Genomic DNA, 19,937 nt, shown 5'->3' on the forward strand with positions numbered 1-19,937 from the left:
ATAAGCTATATATGGATTATTGGACTGTTAATTGTGGACTATCAACTGTGGACTGCCGACATTGGACAATTAAAATGAATTAAAATATTGATTATAACATATGAAACTAAACAATTCTTCAAGTTTGCCACTTGATTTCGTCTTAAACCTCATTTGTATCTTGACGATTGCAATCCGCGTTCAAACCTTTCATGATTCTTGAAAACACCTGAATCGAGAGGATGAACCAACTGCACTTCGTCTATGGAAGAAAAGATTGATGCATATAGTTATGCACTTGAAAACTCTCGAAAACTGAGTAAACGTTTAACACTTAGCTGTTCTAATTCCTTTGGCGTTATTATTACCCAAAATAATTTTACAATTCCTTCTCAAATTAGCCAATTTTGTCACAGCTTCAGCAAGTCAACTTCGACTTTTCATTCGAAACAACCTTATTATAACCTTGATGTATATGTGAACTCTTTTATTGTTACTGGGGAACCTTTTATATTCCACGATATTATCAGTAGATGTACCAGCAACTCCGTTGATCTTTGATTTTCCGAAAATCATTATATTCATTGAAACCCTATCATATACTCATCCGCATCTTGTAACGAGTATTGCCATACCAATTACCGGAAATCAGCAATCAGTATTTTGAATCTCGCAACAATTCTACAACAACAGTTATATGTATATATATAACATGTATCTCTTAAAATCATGATCTTCAATTCTGAAATTTTGAACAGTACCCAGTTTACAAATCAGTTCTCTGAATGTTAGGAGGTGCTGATGAAACAACTAAAACTGTAAACGACTTTAACAATCGAAAGTTTGATGATGAAGGATGGAGTGTTGGAAACACTCAATGGAAAATATGTAATGGAAAACGGATTGAGCTAACCCTGAAGGAGACCGAGGACAAATATAAGGATCAAACCCTATATTTAAAGAACCCAAGTAATTCTGGATCCGTTGAAATCTTTAGAGAATATCTTGCTCCAAAATCATGTTAAAATCTTGCGGAAAATCTTTCTTCAACAACCATCGAACTTAGAAATTCCAAAATATCATCATAAATATCTTTGATATTTCTGAAGATATTTTCATAAATATTCTCGTCCGAAATTATTTATCTCTTCATGCTATCTATATTACATCATAAAGGAAACTACTTTAGTTTCTAAATTTCTTTAAAATTCGAGTTTGAATTATGAATGATTTTGAAGTAGTGTTGGAAATTTATGCATGAGTTAGTATAATATAATGACACTTGATCAACGTGATTATATTACAGTAAGTCATGCTGAGTTTCTAATGGAACGTGATGATTCACAGATCATAACGTCATCATGTGCCATGTTACATAACTCTTTCATTCTGCTTAACTTCTGAACAAATCAAGAAAGTATATTCTTGATAGTTCTATTCTCAGTGATTCTGGTAATTTGACAAATCAAATCGTGCTATTACGTTCTTTCTTATTTGGAACATTAAGTTCATTCGAAACTCCATACTTACAAATTCTGGACCATTACTCGCGTTACTAGAGGTCGAGAGGAGAATAAAAAGGCAAAAAGCTCCAAAACATAAGAGAAAATATAAAGCCCAATAACAACACAGAGGTTACAAACTGTGGATATTAATACGAATAGCAATATAAAGACACGGTAGAATTAAGAATAGTATCACCCCAAGGTAATAGTAAAAGTAAACAGATTCTTCTGGTGGAAGATTGAAAGGAAGGATGACAGAAATGATAATTAGGAAAAACATCAAGGATTAGAACGAGATTAAGCATTTTCACAATGTTTTGGATGTATGAACTAAGAAAGAAAGCATAGGAATGCTGAGAATAATGGAACGCAAGAGTTTAATTTATAATGGGAATATCAGACAGAGTAATCGAGGCAGATCACCGTATTTAATTATAGAGATCTTAATTTCCTTACTCGCCGAAAAATCAAATCTTTTAGATTTCGAAGATTTTCTTTATATCCCTTGAATTTCGGAATTTAACCTAGACAACGTCAAAAGTTAAGATGAAACTTCATTTCTTCAATTCACTCTTTTATGATAGCTTCATTCGTACTCTTCGAATAATCGAATTGTTTTATCCATATTACTCAATGATGATAAAACTATATTTATCAGCTCATATTCGTCATGAAAACATTTTTATTGTTAGCCATGACCACATCACTCAAATTTCAGGACGAAATTTCTTTAACGGGTAGGTAATGTGACGACCCGGAAATTTTCGACTAAATTTAAATCTAATCTTATTATAATTTCGACACGAGAAGTAAAGTCTGTAATGTTGAGTCACAAAACAATTTAAACTGTATTCATATAAGCATTTGAACCTCGACCAACTCCCGACGATTCACGAATTATGATGTGTAAATAATTATGTAAATAAATATATATATGTAAATAAATATATGTATATGTGTATTAATATAATACCATTTAATCATTTGATTTAAACATGGAAAGTAAATTAAAAATAAATAAGATATTATTAAAATAAATATATAAATATATATATGAATTCTGTACACAATTAATATTATATGTACGTTGTAATATATCTAATATGTTTAAATATTAAGTATTCAAATATGTAATTATAGGTATTAAATCACTAATAGAATATAATTATATTAATTCATAAGTTGAAATATAGTAATTATATTACTTCCATTATCAATGTTGATATATGTATTATTAATAGATTAGTTTAATATATATATATATATATATATATATATATATATATGAAATTCGATATGTATAAATTGTTATATCAATATTATTATATTTACTTTCATTATTAATATTAATGTTAATATCAGTATACAATTATTTAATATAAAGTATAAAGTTAATACATTTAGTTATCATTAAAATTAGTAGTAAAATTATAATTTTAAGTTATTATAATTATTTGCTATTATTTTCTTTGTCAACAGTATTATTATTATTATTTTCATTTTTGTCACTTTTATTGTTTTTATCATTAATTTTACTACTTCTAGTGTTATTTTGATATCATTATTATTAATTCTATTATTATTATTATTATTATTATTATTAGGATTCTTTTTATTATCTTTATTATAATTAATAATATTATTATTATTTATTTATCTAAATTACCTATAAAATTCATTACAGATACACAATCGAATAAGTATACCTATCTGTTTTTATTCTTTTGTTTTCTCCATCTGATTAACCACCCTTGTACTTCTTGTCTGCTAGAGTGGAAAAGGTCGACCTCATTTTCAATACCAAACAACAATTAATCACATGGTATTACTGCATCAAATATTTGATATTCCTCATTATATACAGCTAATCACTTCTGCAATTGGGGAATTTAAAAGAGGTTTTAATAGAAACTGAAAACAAAAACTCTGTACGTGTCAAAAAATTTTTCAAAAGCTCGAATTCATTTTAGTTTTTCAAAATCTATGATTTCAGTTGTGTTAGGAATCTTTTAAACAAACTTTCTGCAAAATATCACGATCCAATTCATTATATCGAATGCGAATTCGAAGAGTCAAAGTTTGGTTTTAAAAGTTAACCGATTCGTTTATGAAGAAATTCGAGTTCTCTGTTGTGTTTCAAGTTCAATTGAGTATTGAGATAGTTTCTAAGAAAGGTTTACCACATATTTCATGTAGAAATATAAAGCTAAAACCTCTTGTAATTCAAAATCACGAATTTAGTTGTCCATCGAGTCTTTTTAGTTACAGTTTGATTTTATTAATTGTTTTCCTTTTTGCTGTTTTAAATTAATTCAATTACTCACTAAGGAACATTTCTATTTTAATTGCTGATATGATTCGAATTTTAAAACCTGTTAAAACCTTAGTATGATCTTTGGTCGATTTTGAATTGGTGAAGAAGAAAGAATAATCAGAAAACCAGACGGGTTAAATGAATTTGGATCGGGTACAAGAACAGAAAAACAGAATAGCTTGGATGGTTTGGGTATTGGGTCGGTTAACGAGAGATCACGGGTTCGAATCTTGTTTGGACCATTCATTTTATAAAAGCTATTAAAAGGGGTATACTTTCTAATCTAATTCTTTATAATTATTATTATTATTATTATTGTCATTATTATTATTGTAGTATTGTTATTATGATTATTATTGTTATTATTATATTTATCATTAATTTTATTATTATCATTACGAATTAGAACTATTATTATTATTAAGTATTACGAATATTAACTATTAATATTATTGTTGCTAAAATAAGTATTATGATAAAAATTCTCATTTATTACAAATATAAATACCAGTATGAAAATTATTATTATCACTAGATATTTGTATTATTATTATGATTAGGATTATTATTATTATTATTATTATTATTATTATTATTATTATTATTATTATTATTACGAAAATAATACAAGTTACCATTATTCTCATTAATATTAGTATTAGTATCACTTTTGTAACTAATAGTATTATTATTATTATTATTATTATTATTATTATTGTTATTATTATTATTATTATTATTATTATTATTATTATTATTATTATTATTATTATCATCATTATTATTATTATTATCATCATTAACATAGGTATTATTATTAATATTATCATTATTATTAGTAATAATACAATGTATCATTAATAGGCTTATCAGTTAAACATTAATATCAGTAATACTGTATAATTACTGAAATTTCTATTAAAAACTATTAAAAGCTACCATAATTGTTAAAAGTATTATTTTCACTAAAACTATCATTATTACCGTTATCGGTATTATCTATATCATTAATATTAAAATAATTACGATTATGAAAATAAAAGTTTTAATGACATTATTAAAGTTATAAGCACAAAAATAAAGATTATATATATAAATATATTTAATACACATAACTTAACTATATTAATATAGCTGTATATAAAAATGAAAGTATATATAATGAAACTTATTAATCTACTATATATATATATATATATATATATATATATATATATATATATATATATATATATATATATATATATATATATATATATATATATATATATAAGTACATCACTAATAGTATTATATTTGTTCGATTACAATTATGTGTATTAATAAATATATAAATGATATATGTTTGTGAATTCGAGTATAGTCATATGTATTTTTACTACAAAATACATTAGGTGAGTTTCATTTGCCTTTTTACCCTTTATATTTTTGGGCTGAGAATACATGCGCAATTTTTATAAATGTTTTACGAAATAGACACAAGTAATTGAAACTACATTATATGGTTGAATGATCGAAGCCGAATATGTCCCTTTTACTTGGTAACCTAAGAATTAGTAAACCAGTCTACTAATTGACGCGAATCCTAAAGATAGATCTATTGGGCCTAACGAACCCCATCCGTTGTAGCGGATGCTTTAGTACTTCGATGTTGTTTTATCATGTCCGATGGATGTCCCAGAATGATAGGGGATATTCTTATATGCATCTTGTTAATGTCAGTTACCAGGTGTTCAATCCATATGAATGATATTTTTGTCTCTATGCATGGGACGTATATTTATGAGAACTGGAAATGAAATTCTTGTGTTCTATTAAAATGATGAAAATGAATGATTATGATAAACTAATGAACTCACCAACCTTTTGGTTGACACTTTAAAGCATGTTTATTCTCAGGTATGAAAGAAATCTTTCGCTGTGCATTTGCTCATATTAGAGATATTACTTGGAGTCATTCATGACATATTTCAAAAAGATGTTGCATTCGAGTCATTGAGTTCATCAAGAATATTATCAAGTCATTTATAGTTTAGATATATTATGAAATGGTATGCATGCCTATCAACTTTCGATGAAATGAAAGTTTGTCTTTTAAAAACGAATGCAGTGTTTGTAAAATGTATCATATAGAGGTCAAGTACCTTGCGATGTAACCAAATGTAATGTATTTGTCCAGATGGATTAGGACGGGTCGTTAGAGTAAATTGTAAAATTAATATATTAAATGTAATTACAAGTTTAATTATAGTTATTACATTATTTTTACATTCATTATTATTATTATTATTATTATTAATATCAGTACTATTGACATTATTAAAATTATAATATGCAATTTGATACATTTGTTTTTTTATTGTATTATTATTATTAATATTATTGTTACCATGGTTAATATTATTATAACTAGTAGTAAAATTATAATTTTAGATGTTATGATTAATATTAGTATTATTATTAGATATTTTTATTATCATTACCATTAAGAATCATTATTATAAAAGTAATACAATTTATTTTGATTATCATTTGTAATATCATTTCTAATATTATTATAAGTAGTGTTATAACTAGTATTAGTTATAATATTAGTGATACCAATTTTATTAGGATTATTATTATTAAACCTATTAACATTATCATTTTTAGCATCATTATTATTTATTATTACTATTAATATATTTATTATTATTATTATTGATATTATTATCATTATTATTAGTTATCATTAATAATACTATTATTATCAGTTACACTAAAAATTATTATTATTATGAATTAATATTGTTATTACTCTTGTTATTATTATAATAATTATTATTATTAATATTATTATTATTATTGTAATATAATTATAATTATTAATTATTTATCATAAATATATAAAATCAAGATCAGATTCAGTTCATATCTTAATTAAGCACTATTTTTTTTCTTCTTACTTTCTTGTTATTTATATTCTGCTCGTACGATCCTGTCTAATTTCTGTTAGGCATCCAAATCAAAATATAATACGACCAAATAAGATTACTGCTTCAATTATTCATTTATCATCTATATATAATGCTATTACGTTTGCAAATTTAAATTTAAAAACAGAAATTATTAAAAAGCAATGTCGATACCTCTGTCTTTCAACTTTATAACCAAATCCCAAATTCTAATCCAATTTTAAAAACGAAAAATGTAGTCATGTTAGGAATCTCGTGCTCAAACTATCTGGAAAGTTTCATATCCTAATTTCTTATATCAAGTAAGAATTTTCAAGTCAAAGTTTATTTGTAAATGTGACGACCCAGAAATTTTCGACCAAATTTAAACTTGATCTTTACATGAGTTCGACACGATAAGAAAATTCTATTAGGTTGAGTCTCAAAAATTTTAAACTGTTCAATTGACCATCGACCGTTCCCGACGATTCACGAACGACTATTTGTAAATGGATACATATATATATTAATTTGAAATATTATATGATTTAGTTGTTAGAACTAATTATGTAAAATAATACATGTATCTAAAATGGGATATATATATATATATATATATATATATACTTTTACTTGTCATTAATTAGCAACAAAGCATTTCTACTACCAAATCATCAAATATCATATCCCACCATCATCAATTATCTTGCATATCATTTTTTTTAATCTAAACACTAGAAGAAATATAATTGTTTATTATCCACTAACTACTCCTCATCAAACTTCACATATATCTTCTAAAAACTAAATGACTGATTCTGAAATTGATATATGGATAATTTGTCGTTTGACAATATAATAAAAAGTTGACATAATAAAATAATATAACATCACGGATGTAAGATGGAAGGGAGTACTATTCTTGTTTTTCTTCTATCATATTATTATTGATCATTATTGTTTATCCTCTAATCATAGATGTAGTGCATTTCACTATAAAGTTAGCATATGCTTTTAGAACTCAAACCCACTAAACTTTGCCTTAAGATTTATATACTCCGCACTTGGCATATCCAACACTTTATCTACTAACCAATATTAATGGTTATCACAAACATATCTTATCAAAATTTATTTAATAATAATAATAATTAATTTAAGTTAAAAGGAGGATAAATTAGATTAGAAGAGGCCAAAGAACACGTTTTTAAACTTTCCAACTTTCCTCTTATTGCCCGCTAATTTCGGTTCACACATATTCTCTATGATTTGAGAAAAAGAATATTATACTAGTATACTAATATATATATATTTGATACATTCATTGCATGAATAATTCCACCCACTTGCAAATTGTTGCTTTTCAATTTGTTTCAACATCCAATATTCCCTTAAATTATGGTACTGTGAATTGATTAAACATAAAGATTGAATTGATTGGTGTTATTACTGTTGTCTTTTAGAATTTATTTCCCAACTGCATATTGTACTGTATATGTATATATATAATATATATACATATCACTTATAGATACATAGGGATAAACTTGAGCATATAACCACCACAACTCGAAACCAACACAAATACCCACCATCTCGTCACCCTTTTATGACAGCACAACCGCCACCATTCCATCACCATTACAACCTGAAGTCCATCCAAGTCACAACCTTCACCTGCATGTTACTGTTTTCGGATAAAACCCAACCTAGAAGACCTTGATTGTCCGACTAATTGCTGCAGCCATATATCTCTCTATGTAGTTAATCGACCCAACCCACGATCACACAAACATGTTTTTCTGTTACACCACCGATGGCAGCCATGGTGTTATCATATATGTTACTGTTTTGTTCGAGTAACACAATCGAGTTAACTACTACTTGTTTTCTTTTCTGTCGAATAAAGGATCAAACCGAAACAATCACCTTTGCACCACAACCATCTTTAACCCTAAACCAACCAAAATCGGATGAAGACAACTGATTTACTGATGCTGTAGTGATGATACTGCTGCTACGATCTGGTGCAGCTGCGTTGCCTCTTCTTTCTCGATTCCCGTTAAAAAAATGAAGAAAATGATGTGGATTGTGAATGAATAAAGATGATGATGAATATCACGATTAAAGACGATAGGCGTTTGAGATATACTACCACACGAACCTCACCACCATTAATTCATGGTACAAATTAAATTGAAACAAAATCGCTGCTTTTATGTTCTTTTATTGATTAGCCGATAATTCATAACCCCACCCATTATTTTCCTATTGACCTATTTAATTTGGAAGCTGGATTAAATCGGTTATGGACTGAGCAAATCCTTTTGGCCGTTAACTTGTGGACGGGGTCATTCTTCTTGGGCTGCTGTTGGGCTAGCAGAAAACCCACCAGTTATTGTCCTTGCTAGTCGATGTATAAACTGATATGTTGTTATCTGCTTCCTGTTTTCTAATCTGTTCAAACCCAACTACTATCCATCTGTTTCTGTTGATGATAAAAGCCAAGAACCACTAAAAATCCATTCAATTTTCCACTAAATTGCTGCGTAAATTCCTGCAGTTGCTGTTGTTACCATTGTGATATAAAATGCAAAATTTAATGAAGAGGATGATGGAACATGGTGATAAAGTTAAAGCAAGACCTGCTACCACTAACTTGTGTTTGTTCCTATTATCCAGACAAACCCCACACGTCTTTTAACTTTTGGGTCGAGAACACTCAATTTAAGTTATGGTTTAGTTATATTTTTCTTTTTGTTGTTTATGGGCCGAGACCCATTTAATATTTTCAGGTTGGACTTTCAAAGGTTACATGGTGCTCGATAATAATATAAGATAAATAACGATGATGAAGAGGTTATGATGTCGAGTTAGTGGTAATATATGAGATACGATGACGATGATAATAAGATTAGGATGATATCCGGATAATTACATGACGATGATGAACGGGTATGATGATATTTTGATGACCATAGCGAGATGATGATAAGAATGATGATGATGGGTATTAGGATTATAATGATGATGGAAGAATGATGATGATAATCATGGAGTGATAATTGTATGATGATGATGATGATATTATGATAGAGATGATGATCATGACATGAAAATGATGATGTAGAGATGATAACATAATGATGGTATAAATTCTTATTATTATTATTATTATTATTATTATTATTATTATTACTTTTATCATAGGATTATTATTACAACTAAACTAGTATCATAATTATTATTAGCAGAAAAATTATTAGTTTTATAATTATTATAATTATCAGTATTATTATTATCAAATAATATTTTTAAGTATTATTATCACCATTATTTTTTCTATTGTAAAAATAATATAACTTTTTATTTAGTATTATTATTATTATTTTTACCAAACAAATATTAAGTTAGATGTATTATATTTATTATATATCAATTATCAATAAATTAGTTAATTAAAGTAGTTTAATAATTATTTGATATACTAATATTAAGAACTTACTTAAGTTAAAAATAGATATAATTATTTATTAACAAGATAGAAAATAAAAATATAAATATATTACTAATATTAATATATAAACTTATTCGATTACGATTATATGTGTTAATATATATAATTGATATAGTTTCGTGAATCCGAGGCCAACCTTGCATTGTTCAGTTCCGTCGTATGCATATTTTTACTTCAAAATATTGTATAGTGAGTTCATTTGATTCCCTTTTACTCTTTACATTTTTGGGACTGAGAATACATGCTCTACTTTTACAACTGCTTTATTAAATGCTTTTGAAATACATTTTGAACTGCGAATACATGAAATGCTTTTATAAATGTTTGACGAGATAGACACAAGCAAAACATTCCTCGAATGAATTATGTGGACGTGACAATTGCCACAATTGATATGAATATTTTTTCCCTGATTATTATTTGCTTGGCAACCTAAGAATTAGGGAACATCACTAATTTTGAGAATTAGTGCACGCCTAATTGACGCGAATCCTAAAGGTAGCTACCGGGTTTAACACCCCCACCCAGAATGTTCACTAGACGGAAGGGCTAGTGGGCGTGGTGTTTAGTACTTCGAAGTTTATATGATTATTATACAGACGAGATGTTCTGTTTTGGGGATATTATTATGCGCATTATATGTTAAGGTCGGTTACCAATCCAAGCTATGAAAGCAATGAAAAGTGAATGTTATGTATCGAGAGAATGAATTTATACACAGGTTATGTGTATGTTATTTTTGTGCACGAGATATGTGTACGATTACTAAGATTTATGAAAGATGATTTTGTACACGAAAAAGATGTACTGTATTTAAAAGATATCGCATGTACATTACATGTGGGTCTAGGATTCGGGCCCATTTATACCATGCATCATTTAAATCTTGTGGTCTATCAAAATGATGAATTTTATTGTTTTATGATAAACTTATGAACTCACCAACCTTTTGGTTGACACTTTAAAGCATGTTTATTCTCAGGTATGAAAGAAATCTTCCGCTGTGCATTTGCTCATATTACATGGAGTCGTTCATGGCATATAGAGGTCAGAACCTCTCAATGAGACCAACTGTTAAAGACTTCGTCCAGATGGATTAGGACGGATCACTAAAGTAAAAAGTCAAACGATTTGTTTTTCATGAAATTCAAATCTGTGTTAGAGTTTTTGGATCAATTGTTGATTGAGAAAGATTCTAGGAGTGAATTAAAACCTATTTCGTGTTGTAACATTTGTCCAAAACGAGCTCGAAATCAAAATCAAATTTTTTTTTTCTTCTATAGCGACGAGAAGGCAGCAGCTTTTCTTGATTTTTTTTTTTCTCTTCTAGTGGTTGTTAATTAGAAATAACAATTACCAGCATTTTTTTGTTTTTAAGAAATCCCAAAAATCAATTCGTTGTGTTGATAAGTGTCATAACTCTAGCTTTTCGACCTAAGTTGTCTAGTTCGACTTCTTTAAGTTACCTTTTCCGATATGACTAGTAAATTTATTAATCTATGTCTTGGTTTATTTTAGGGTTTGTATAGCCCTAAGGATGCATTTTAAACTTTACTTGATTGGGTATTACTTTACATATTTGCATAAAGTTATAAACCCTAACTTATCATCATAAACCCTAGTTCATTACTATGAACCCTAATTCATTACCATAAACCCTAAAGTTGAAAATTATACTTTTATGTATATATTAATTTAATAAATAAACTTGTTAACTAAGTATTTAGAATAATGACTTGAGACAATTTCATTTGAACATTTGTTCATAAGATAGAAACTTTTCTACACCTCTTCATTTTCACAACTAGTCTTGAATTCCTTGAACTTAACCATTTCTATCAACTTTAACCTATCTTGATTAGAACCTAACTTTAGCTTACTTCCTAAACCCTAAACATACAAGTAAACATCTTAGGATTTAACATTAGAAAACCTACACAAGTACATGTACACTTGCAATGTAAGACCCTATTATTTCATCGTACATATGTGTAAATACGGTATGGGTTGAGTGGGTGTTCGTTTCATATTTTAAATAAAAGGCAGAATCTGGACTGGGCGACTGGCACGTCGCGCAGCCATTTGGCGCGCCGAGCCGATATGCTGTGACAGCTCACTTCCTTTTAAAATTAGATATTTTGGGGGTAAATTGGTAAAATCACATGGGGTCCGACTTTAAGGCCCTAAACCAGTTGTTGGGGCATCATTAACTCCATTTCTACCTACATTAACCTCATCCATTCAATTTTAGAGAGAGAGGGTTTTTCTAGAGTGAGAGAGCTAAAAATAAGGAAGAAGAAGGTTGAATCGGGTCTAAGTGCAAGCTTTAAAGTTGTTCATCTATCCTCTAGCTTCGTTTTGGTAGTAGTGGTATGCTCTAATCTTAACTTCCTTGTTTAATTGTATTAAGGGTTAGGGTTTGGGTAGTGTTGCACATAAAACCCATTTGTTAGTGAATTAGGGGTTTTTGGGTGGAATTGGGTCATGTAGACCCAAAGGTGACTAACTAGGGTTTTCAAAGTGTTAAATTGATGTTTATGAACTTAATTAGTTAGTAAATTGCTAGCACACCAATATGTATGTAAATGGGTGTTGTGTGGGTTAGTGAATGACCCAAAATGGGTGTGTTGACTTTAAATTGGTCAAATGGGTCAAAATGGACCTAAGTTAGTTAATGTTTGTGATTAATGCATAAACCTTGCGTTGAAATGTGTTTTAAACCTATCTTGGTTAATATTAGGGTTTTGGTGTGAGTTGACCCAATTTTAGGGTTAAGTGTCCAAATGGGTCAAAATGACCTAGTAATGGTGAGTGTGTGAGTTTGACCAACTTGAATGAATGAATGATTATATGTACTTTGTAATAGGTGCGTTACCTTGAAGTTCCAAGCTTGGTTATCGATTCACCGAAGGCGTAAGGTGAATGGAATAATTATATGTGTAGGTATATAATGTATCTATTTGTTGTAGCGTGAAATGTGTAGTGTCGAGGTGCTAAGACACCACGTTTCACGTGATGAGTGAAGCATCGAGGTGTTAAGATGCCACTCGGGGTGAAGCATCGAGGTGTTAAGATGCCACCTAGGGGTGTAGTGTCGAGGTGTTAAGATACCACTCCGTAAAATAATAAAGGGTGAAGTGTCGAGGTGTTAAGACGCCACCCGAGGGTGAAGTATTGAGGTGTTAAGATGCCCCCCGGGGGTTAGTGATACGAGGTGCTAAGTACACTAATGGATGTTGTGAACTCCGATGGCCTTTCGCGGGCGCCATTCCCTTGTACGATTGGTTAACCATGGTTATTGTGTTGTAAGTGTAAGCATATTATATTATTCGAGTTATATTTATATGCGTTGCTATGCTAGCTTGTGGTATTGGAGATTTCTAGCTCGTATTCGAGATTATAAGCTAATTGTGTTGCTAGCATGTATGCGGTGTTTGTGTAAGTGATTGCAAGTAGGTATATTATATATGTATGTGTATAATTATTGCATTCACTAAGCGTTAGCTTACCCTCTCGTTGTTTACCTTTTTATAGGTTCGGTTGTGGACAAGGGTAAGGGCATCATCGTGGATTAAAGATCCCGTTGTTATTAGGGAACGCTTTTGGAGATATTAGCTTTTGGAGTTTGACCGAGACTTGGGTAGTTTAATCCCAAAAACCATGCTCGTAGTGTAGTTTGGTACTTCAACTTTTGATGGTCGAAACTCATATTTTGTATTAAACTCGTAAAACGGCCGATATGGGCCCCGCTTCGTAAAACTCATTTTTATTAATGGAATGTGTTAGTTTTACATATTTGAATATGTTGTTAAAAGCGTTTTGTCTAATTATGTCGGGAAGTGGCCAATCTTTTTCGCATTTCAAGACTTTTGGGACAGACCAGTTTGGCGCGCCGCGCGGGGGTCTGGCGCGCCGCGCCAGATGCTGAACAAACAATTTTTTTTTATTTTGATATATTCCGCGGGTTCGTTTGTGTTTTGGTTTGGGTTGTTACATGCAAAACCAAAAATTGACTAGAACACCATCATCATCATCATCATCATCATCATCATCAACGTTTTCATCAGCATCATACACCATCATCAAAATATCTTCTCAAATATCTTCTCTAATGATTCTCCATTAAGCTAAGCATCATGCAAGACACAATCATGATCTTCATTAATGAGCAAGGATGAGTCACTCCCTCCCCCTCTTCTCCTTGTGCCACGTCCCACACCACCACCACCATGATCTCTATATAAAGCTCACTTCTACCTCTCATTCATCCATTTCTCCATTCCCCTTTCCCTCTCTACTCTTTCTTACTCTTAAATACAGATCTTAGGCTATCTAATAATCATATTCTTGAAGCTTTATAAGTAGATTTAATCAAGGTATAACTAGCTAACTTAATCTCTTCATCATTTCTAGTCAAAAATCAAGAACCTTCATGGTGTAAAAAGCAAGATCTAGAGTGTTAATTTACTCAAGGATGATTATAAAGTTAACCTTGATTTTGATACTAGATCAGTATACTTAAGATCTATATATGTCCAATCTCTTAAAATGAAGTTAAAGTAAGAACCAAAGTGATTATAGTATGTAAAACTATTTTGTCTTTGAGCTGTCCAAATTTTTACTTAAAGTCTATGACCTAAACACCAACTTATGGTTGCTCTTTGGAACTCATGAATTTATATGATGTTCGTATATGTGTTTGAGACTTCTAGTAAAAGTTTCATGATTTAAATCAAAGGGAAAGTTATTTTAGAATTTTATTTTGTGAAACAGGTCCAGATTCATGGCAATCTAACCAAGGGTGAAAGAATCATGCATAGCTTAAAATATAAAATAGATTTCGAACCAAAGTCTTCTGATCTAAGTAGTACCTTAATAAGGAAACCAAGGACAGTAAAATCACCTAAATCCATTAAGAAATCACCAAGATATAGTCCTATCTAGTTGACACAAGAATTTGTTGAAGTCAGAAATTAGTCTAAAACCTTATCTCTAAAGACAAGGTTAATGAAGACTTTGAGACTATTACTTTTGGGAACAAACACTTTTATATGTTCTAAGGCTTCTGTAAGGTTATTGAGTCTAATAGATAATTTCTTCTATTTTTAAATTTGCAAAAGATTGTATAGTGTAAAACTGAACTGTTTTGCACACTTGTATAGAAATGAACTTTTGACCAACTTATGTTCTGAGTTTAGAGGCTAAACTTACATGGTTAGAACCTACACTCAAGGAGCTTTACAAATATACTAAGTTCACTTAAAATGGATGTCTAGATCTTTAGAAACACCTACACTTATATCATGATAAAACTAGTCGAAAACAGTCTTTTTCTAAAACTACGAACTAGTAACTTTTGAAACCAAGAATCGATTTGGACATGTAAGATTACTTAAGGGATTGATCTTAGACTTTAAATTAAGTACTATATCATATAGTAAGACCTCTTACCTATTAACATTTCATTAGGTCTCAAGCCCGGAACACCGAACACAATCTGACCAATTACCGTGAACGATTCGCACCGCTTTGCTTGTGAGTTCGTAGTCCCATTTTATTCAATCTTTTATACTTTTGGGATGATATAATACTTGTTTATTGTTTTACATATTGGAATCAAGTACTTACAACTATATTCTATGTTGAGTAACAAAGGTCATTTTAGAAAGCCTGATTTTGATATCGTTAATTACCGGTTTGGTAAACGCGAATATTATGAATAGATCTATTTGAGGATGACTCCTCACATCAGGATAGGCCTACTAGGCTATCGGATGCATAACCTTCGACCACTTGCACTTATACCTTAAGTGACGCTTGTTTTCGGGTACTTTTACGTTAACGTTCGATATCGAAAGCTCATGAACTAGAATAACTTTTTAACTGTTTTATACATGAAATCTTGATGTCCATTAACTTATGCATTGTAACTAAACCTATGAACTCACCAATATTTATATTGACGTTTTTAAGTATTTATCTCAGGTACTTAGCTTTTGGAAGCACTTTCAGGTCGGGCATCGTGGAAGTTTTAAAAATGTCTTTTGTTAAATCTAGTATTGATAGGCTAGATTATGATGTATTTGTATTTGTACTATGTCTGTACTTGTATTTTGTAACCACGATGTACCAAAACTAAAAACAGAGACCATGATGTAATAATATTTATGTTTCCGCTGCTATGTTGACTATAACCTGGGACACTATGTTGAAGTTCACACCACGTCTTGGGAAATCGAGACGGGGGTCGTGACAGACATGATATCAGAGCTTGGGCTATAGAGAATGTGGACAACATTAGTGTGTCTAGACCTGACCAACTAGGATTGCATTAGTGTGTCCCGTCTATAACCGAGTCAAAAATTTTTCGGTCTCTACTATTTTTCGAGTCATATATTATTACTTTTACTCGTCGGAAATTCTATAGGCTAACTTTTATATGCTGTGTATGTTAAGATGGCTTCGTCCAGTTCTATGGGATCCAACACCGTGACTGCACCTATCATTGTTAGTGATGATTCAGACGATAACTCTAATAGGAACGAGTTCGAGATGTATCGACCATTCTGGCGACGATGGATCTGGGTTAGGGAAATTTTGGGTAGATGGAACCAACAAGAAGGAACCCCTTATCATGAACATAATGTGCCTCCGACCATTAACGACAGGGACGGATTAATGGGTCAAACACAACAGGACACAATTTATACCTTATTTGCTAGGATGTTTAGGCATGAGAGACGCATTTAACGACTTCAAGGGACGGTTGATTATTTATATGTTCAGGAGAATCAGGATGGTAACTATTCCCGTTTTAACGAGATCGAGGGTGTTCAGTGTACACAGCAGGAGGAGATTGAGTTGTTGAAGCATCGTGTTGATGATTTATCGGCTAGGAATCGTGATCTTGCGGAGCAAGTTACTTGTTTGAACATCCGTTTGAACGAAGTGATTTCGGTGATTAACACCATTGCACCACCTTAGACTCATCGTTTGTGATTAGGAGTGTTGATTTTCTAGCTTACACTCTTAGATGTTCATAATTCGGATATTATATATTAAGTAATTATTGTATTAGTTGTTTATATGTATGAAAGGAACTAACGGGTAGGTTAGATACCCAAATTTTGTAATATTGAAAAGCCTATCTTAATCGATAACTTTTATATTATGATTGCTTGAGTTCATTTTCATATTATGAACAATTATATATATATTACTTATAATATCTCGAATATTTGAATTGTCTGTAGTTAGAAAATGCCTCCGAAGAGAAATCCAAACGCGGGAATGAGTGCTGCTCAAATTGAGGAGATGGTAACTCAAAGAGTAGCTGAAGCAATTGCTAATGCTGAAGCAGGACGTGCAGCAAATGCCGCGAATGAAAGGAGACCCGAGGTGGCAAACGTTCAGCAACGATGCAATTACAAGACATTTATGGGTTGCAAGCCCCGGAGTTTTTCAGGAACGGAAGGACCCATAGGGTTAATGAGGTGGCTTGAAAAACTAGAATCAATATTCCAAATCAGTGAGTGCGCAGACAATGATCGAGTGAAGTTCGCATCATGTACTCTCATGGATGTAGCATTAAATTGGTGGAATTCTTTTGCCAAGTGTGTGGGTATTGATGTTGCATATAATACGCCATGGGAAGAATTCAAGAAGCAGATGATCGATGAGTATTGCCCAAGGAATGAGATTCAGAGGCTAGAAACTGAGTTGTGGAACTTAAAGTTACAAGGAACGGATATCTCAGGATATACTAATCGATTTCTTGAGTTAGCTTTAATGTGCCCAACCATGGTCACTCTCGAATATAAGAGAGTTGAGAGATATATTTGGGGTTTGTCAGAAGACATTCAAGGTAATGTACTGTCATCAAAACCAGGAACGATTCAGAGTGCTATTTGTATGGTGCATGATTTAATGGCGCAAGTAGTGCAACGTCAAACAATCAATGCTAAGACAGATGTGAAGGTTACGACTGAGAAGTGTAAGTGGGATGGAAACCAAGAAGGCAATTCTAAGAAGCAAGGAACTGCTAAGGTGGAGAGTTCGAATAGCAAGTATGCAGGAAAGAAACCCTATTGCAGCAGATGCACGAAACATCATTTCGGTGTGTGTACTGTAGTTTGTGAAAGATGCAAGAAGCAAGGGCATCTCTCAAAGGATTGTAGAGTTCATTTATCAGGGAATGATAAGAACGATAAAAACAATCAGAATGTTTGCTTTGGATGTGGTCAAGTAGGGCATTTCAAGAAAGAATGTCCTAAGATTAAGAAGGGTGAAACGGCTAAGGGCCGAGCTTTTCAGATTACCACGAAGGAAGCTCGTGAAGACCCAGAGTTAGTCACGGGTACGTTCCTCATCAATAATCATTTAGCATCTATTTTATTTGATACCGGCGCTGATAAAAGTTTTATAGCTTAGGATTTTAGTGTTGTGATAAATAGGCCTTTAACTGCCTTAGACACTAGATATGCTGTAGATTTGGCAAACGGTAAGTTGATAAAAGTAGATAAGATTATGCGTGGTTATGCCTTAAATTTGTCAAACAATCTGTTCGAAGTTGATTTAATGCCCATTGAGTTTGGAAGTTTCGATGTTGTTATTGGTATGGACTGGTAATCTAAGAATCGTGCGGATATTAATTGTAGGGAAAAGCCTATCCGTATACCTCTTGAGAATGGTGAGAACTTAGTCATCTAAGGAGATAAGAGTAAGATAAACCTTAATATTATTTCCTGTATGAAAGCTCGAAGGTATCTAAAGAAGGGATATCCTTCCATTCTCGTGCACGTGAAAGAACTCAAAACCAAAGAAGTTGGATTAGAGGATGTTCCAGTTGTTCATGAGTTTCCTCAAGTATTCCCAGAAGATTTTCCAGGATTACCTCCGCATAGACAAGTTGAATTCCAGATTGATTTAGTTCCCGGAGCCACACCAGTTGCCAAATCGCCTTATCGATTAGCTCCTTCAGAATTACAGGAACTATCCAATCAACTCCAAGAATTGTTGGATAAAGGGTTTATTCGACCTAGTGTTTCTCCGTGGGGTGTTCTAATCTTGTTTGTCAAGAAGAAGGACGGATCTTTCAGAATGTGCATTGACTACCGAGAGCTGAATAAGCTTACAGTCAAGAATCGTTACCCTTGCCAAGGATAGATGATCTATTTGACCAATTGCAAGGGTCAAGTGTTTATTCTAAGATCGACCTCAGATCAGGGTACTATCAATTAAGAGTCAAAGAGGACGATGTGCCTAAGACAGCATTCAGAACGCGCTGTGGCCATTATGAATTTTTGGTAATGCCATTTGGTTTAACCAACGCCCCTGCAGTATTTATGGATCTGATGAACAGGGTATGTAAGCCATATCTAGATAAATTCATCATAGTATTTATCGATGGTATTTTGATCTACTCCAAGAATAAAGAAGAGCACGAGCAACATTTGAGATTAGTTTTACGACTTTTGGAAAAAGAGCAATTATATGCTAAATTTTCAAAGTGTGGTTTTGGCTCAATTCAGTCCAATTTTTGGGTCATGTGGTTGATTGAGAAGGCATCCACGTTGATCCTACCAAGATCGGGGCTATTAAGAATTGGGAAGTACCTAAGAACCCGTCTCAAATTCATCAATTTCTAGGACTTGCTGGATATTATAGAAGATTTATTCAGAATTTCTCCA

The 19,937-nt window shown here is 31.3% G+C and overlaps 1 protein-coding gene across 1 annotated transcript; it reads left to right on the plus strand.

Moving 5' to 3' along the window:
* The first annotated feature begins 17,508 nt into the window (after positions 1–17,508).
* Positions 17,509–19,413, plus strand: LOC139871030 (uncharacterized). The gene is made up of 3 exons (XM_071858781.1): positions 17,509–18,593; positions 18,702–18,872; positions 19,011–19,413. Exons 1-3 carry the CDS (start codon positions 17,509–17,511, stop codon positions 19,411–19,413), a joined length of 1,659 nt encoding a protein of 552 aa, XP_071714882.1.
* The last annotated feature ends 524 nt before the right edge of the window (positions 19,414–19,937 follow it).

The sequence above is a fragment of the Rutidosis leptorrhynchoides genome, chromosome 10 (genome assembly GCF_046630445.1).
Source record: "Rutidosis leptorrhynchoides isolate AG116_Rl617_1_P2 chromosome 10, CSIRO_AGI_Rlap_v1, whole genome shotgun sequence".
Classification (NCBI taxonomy): Eukaryota; Viridiplantae; Streptophyta; class Magnoliopsida; order Asterales; family Asteraceae; genus Rutidosis; species Rutidosis leptorrhynchoides.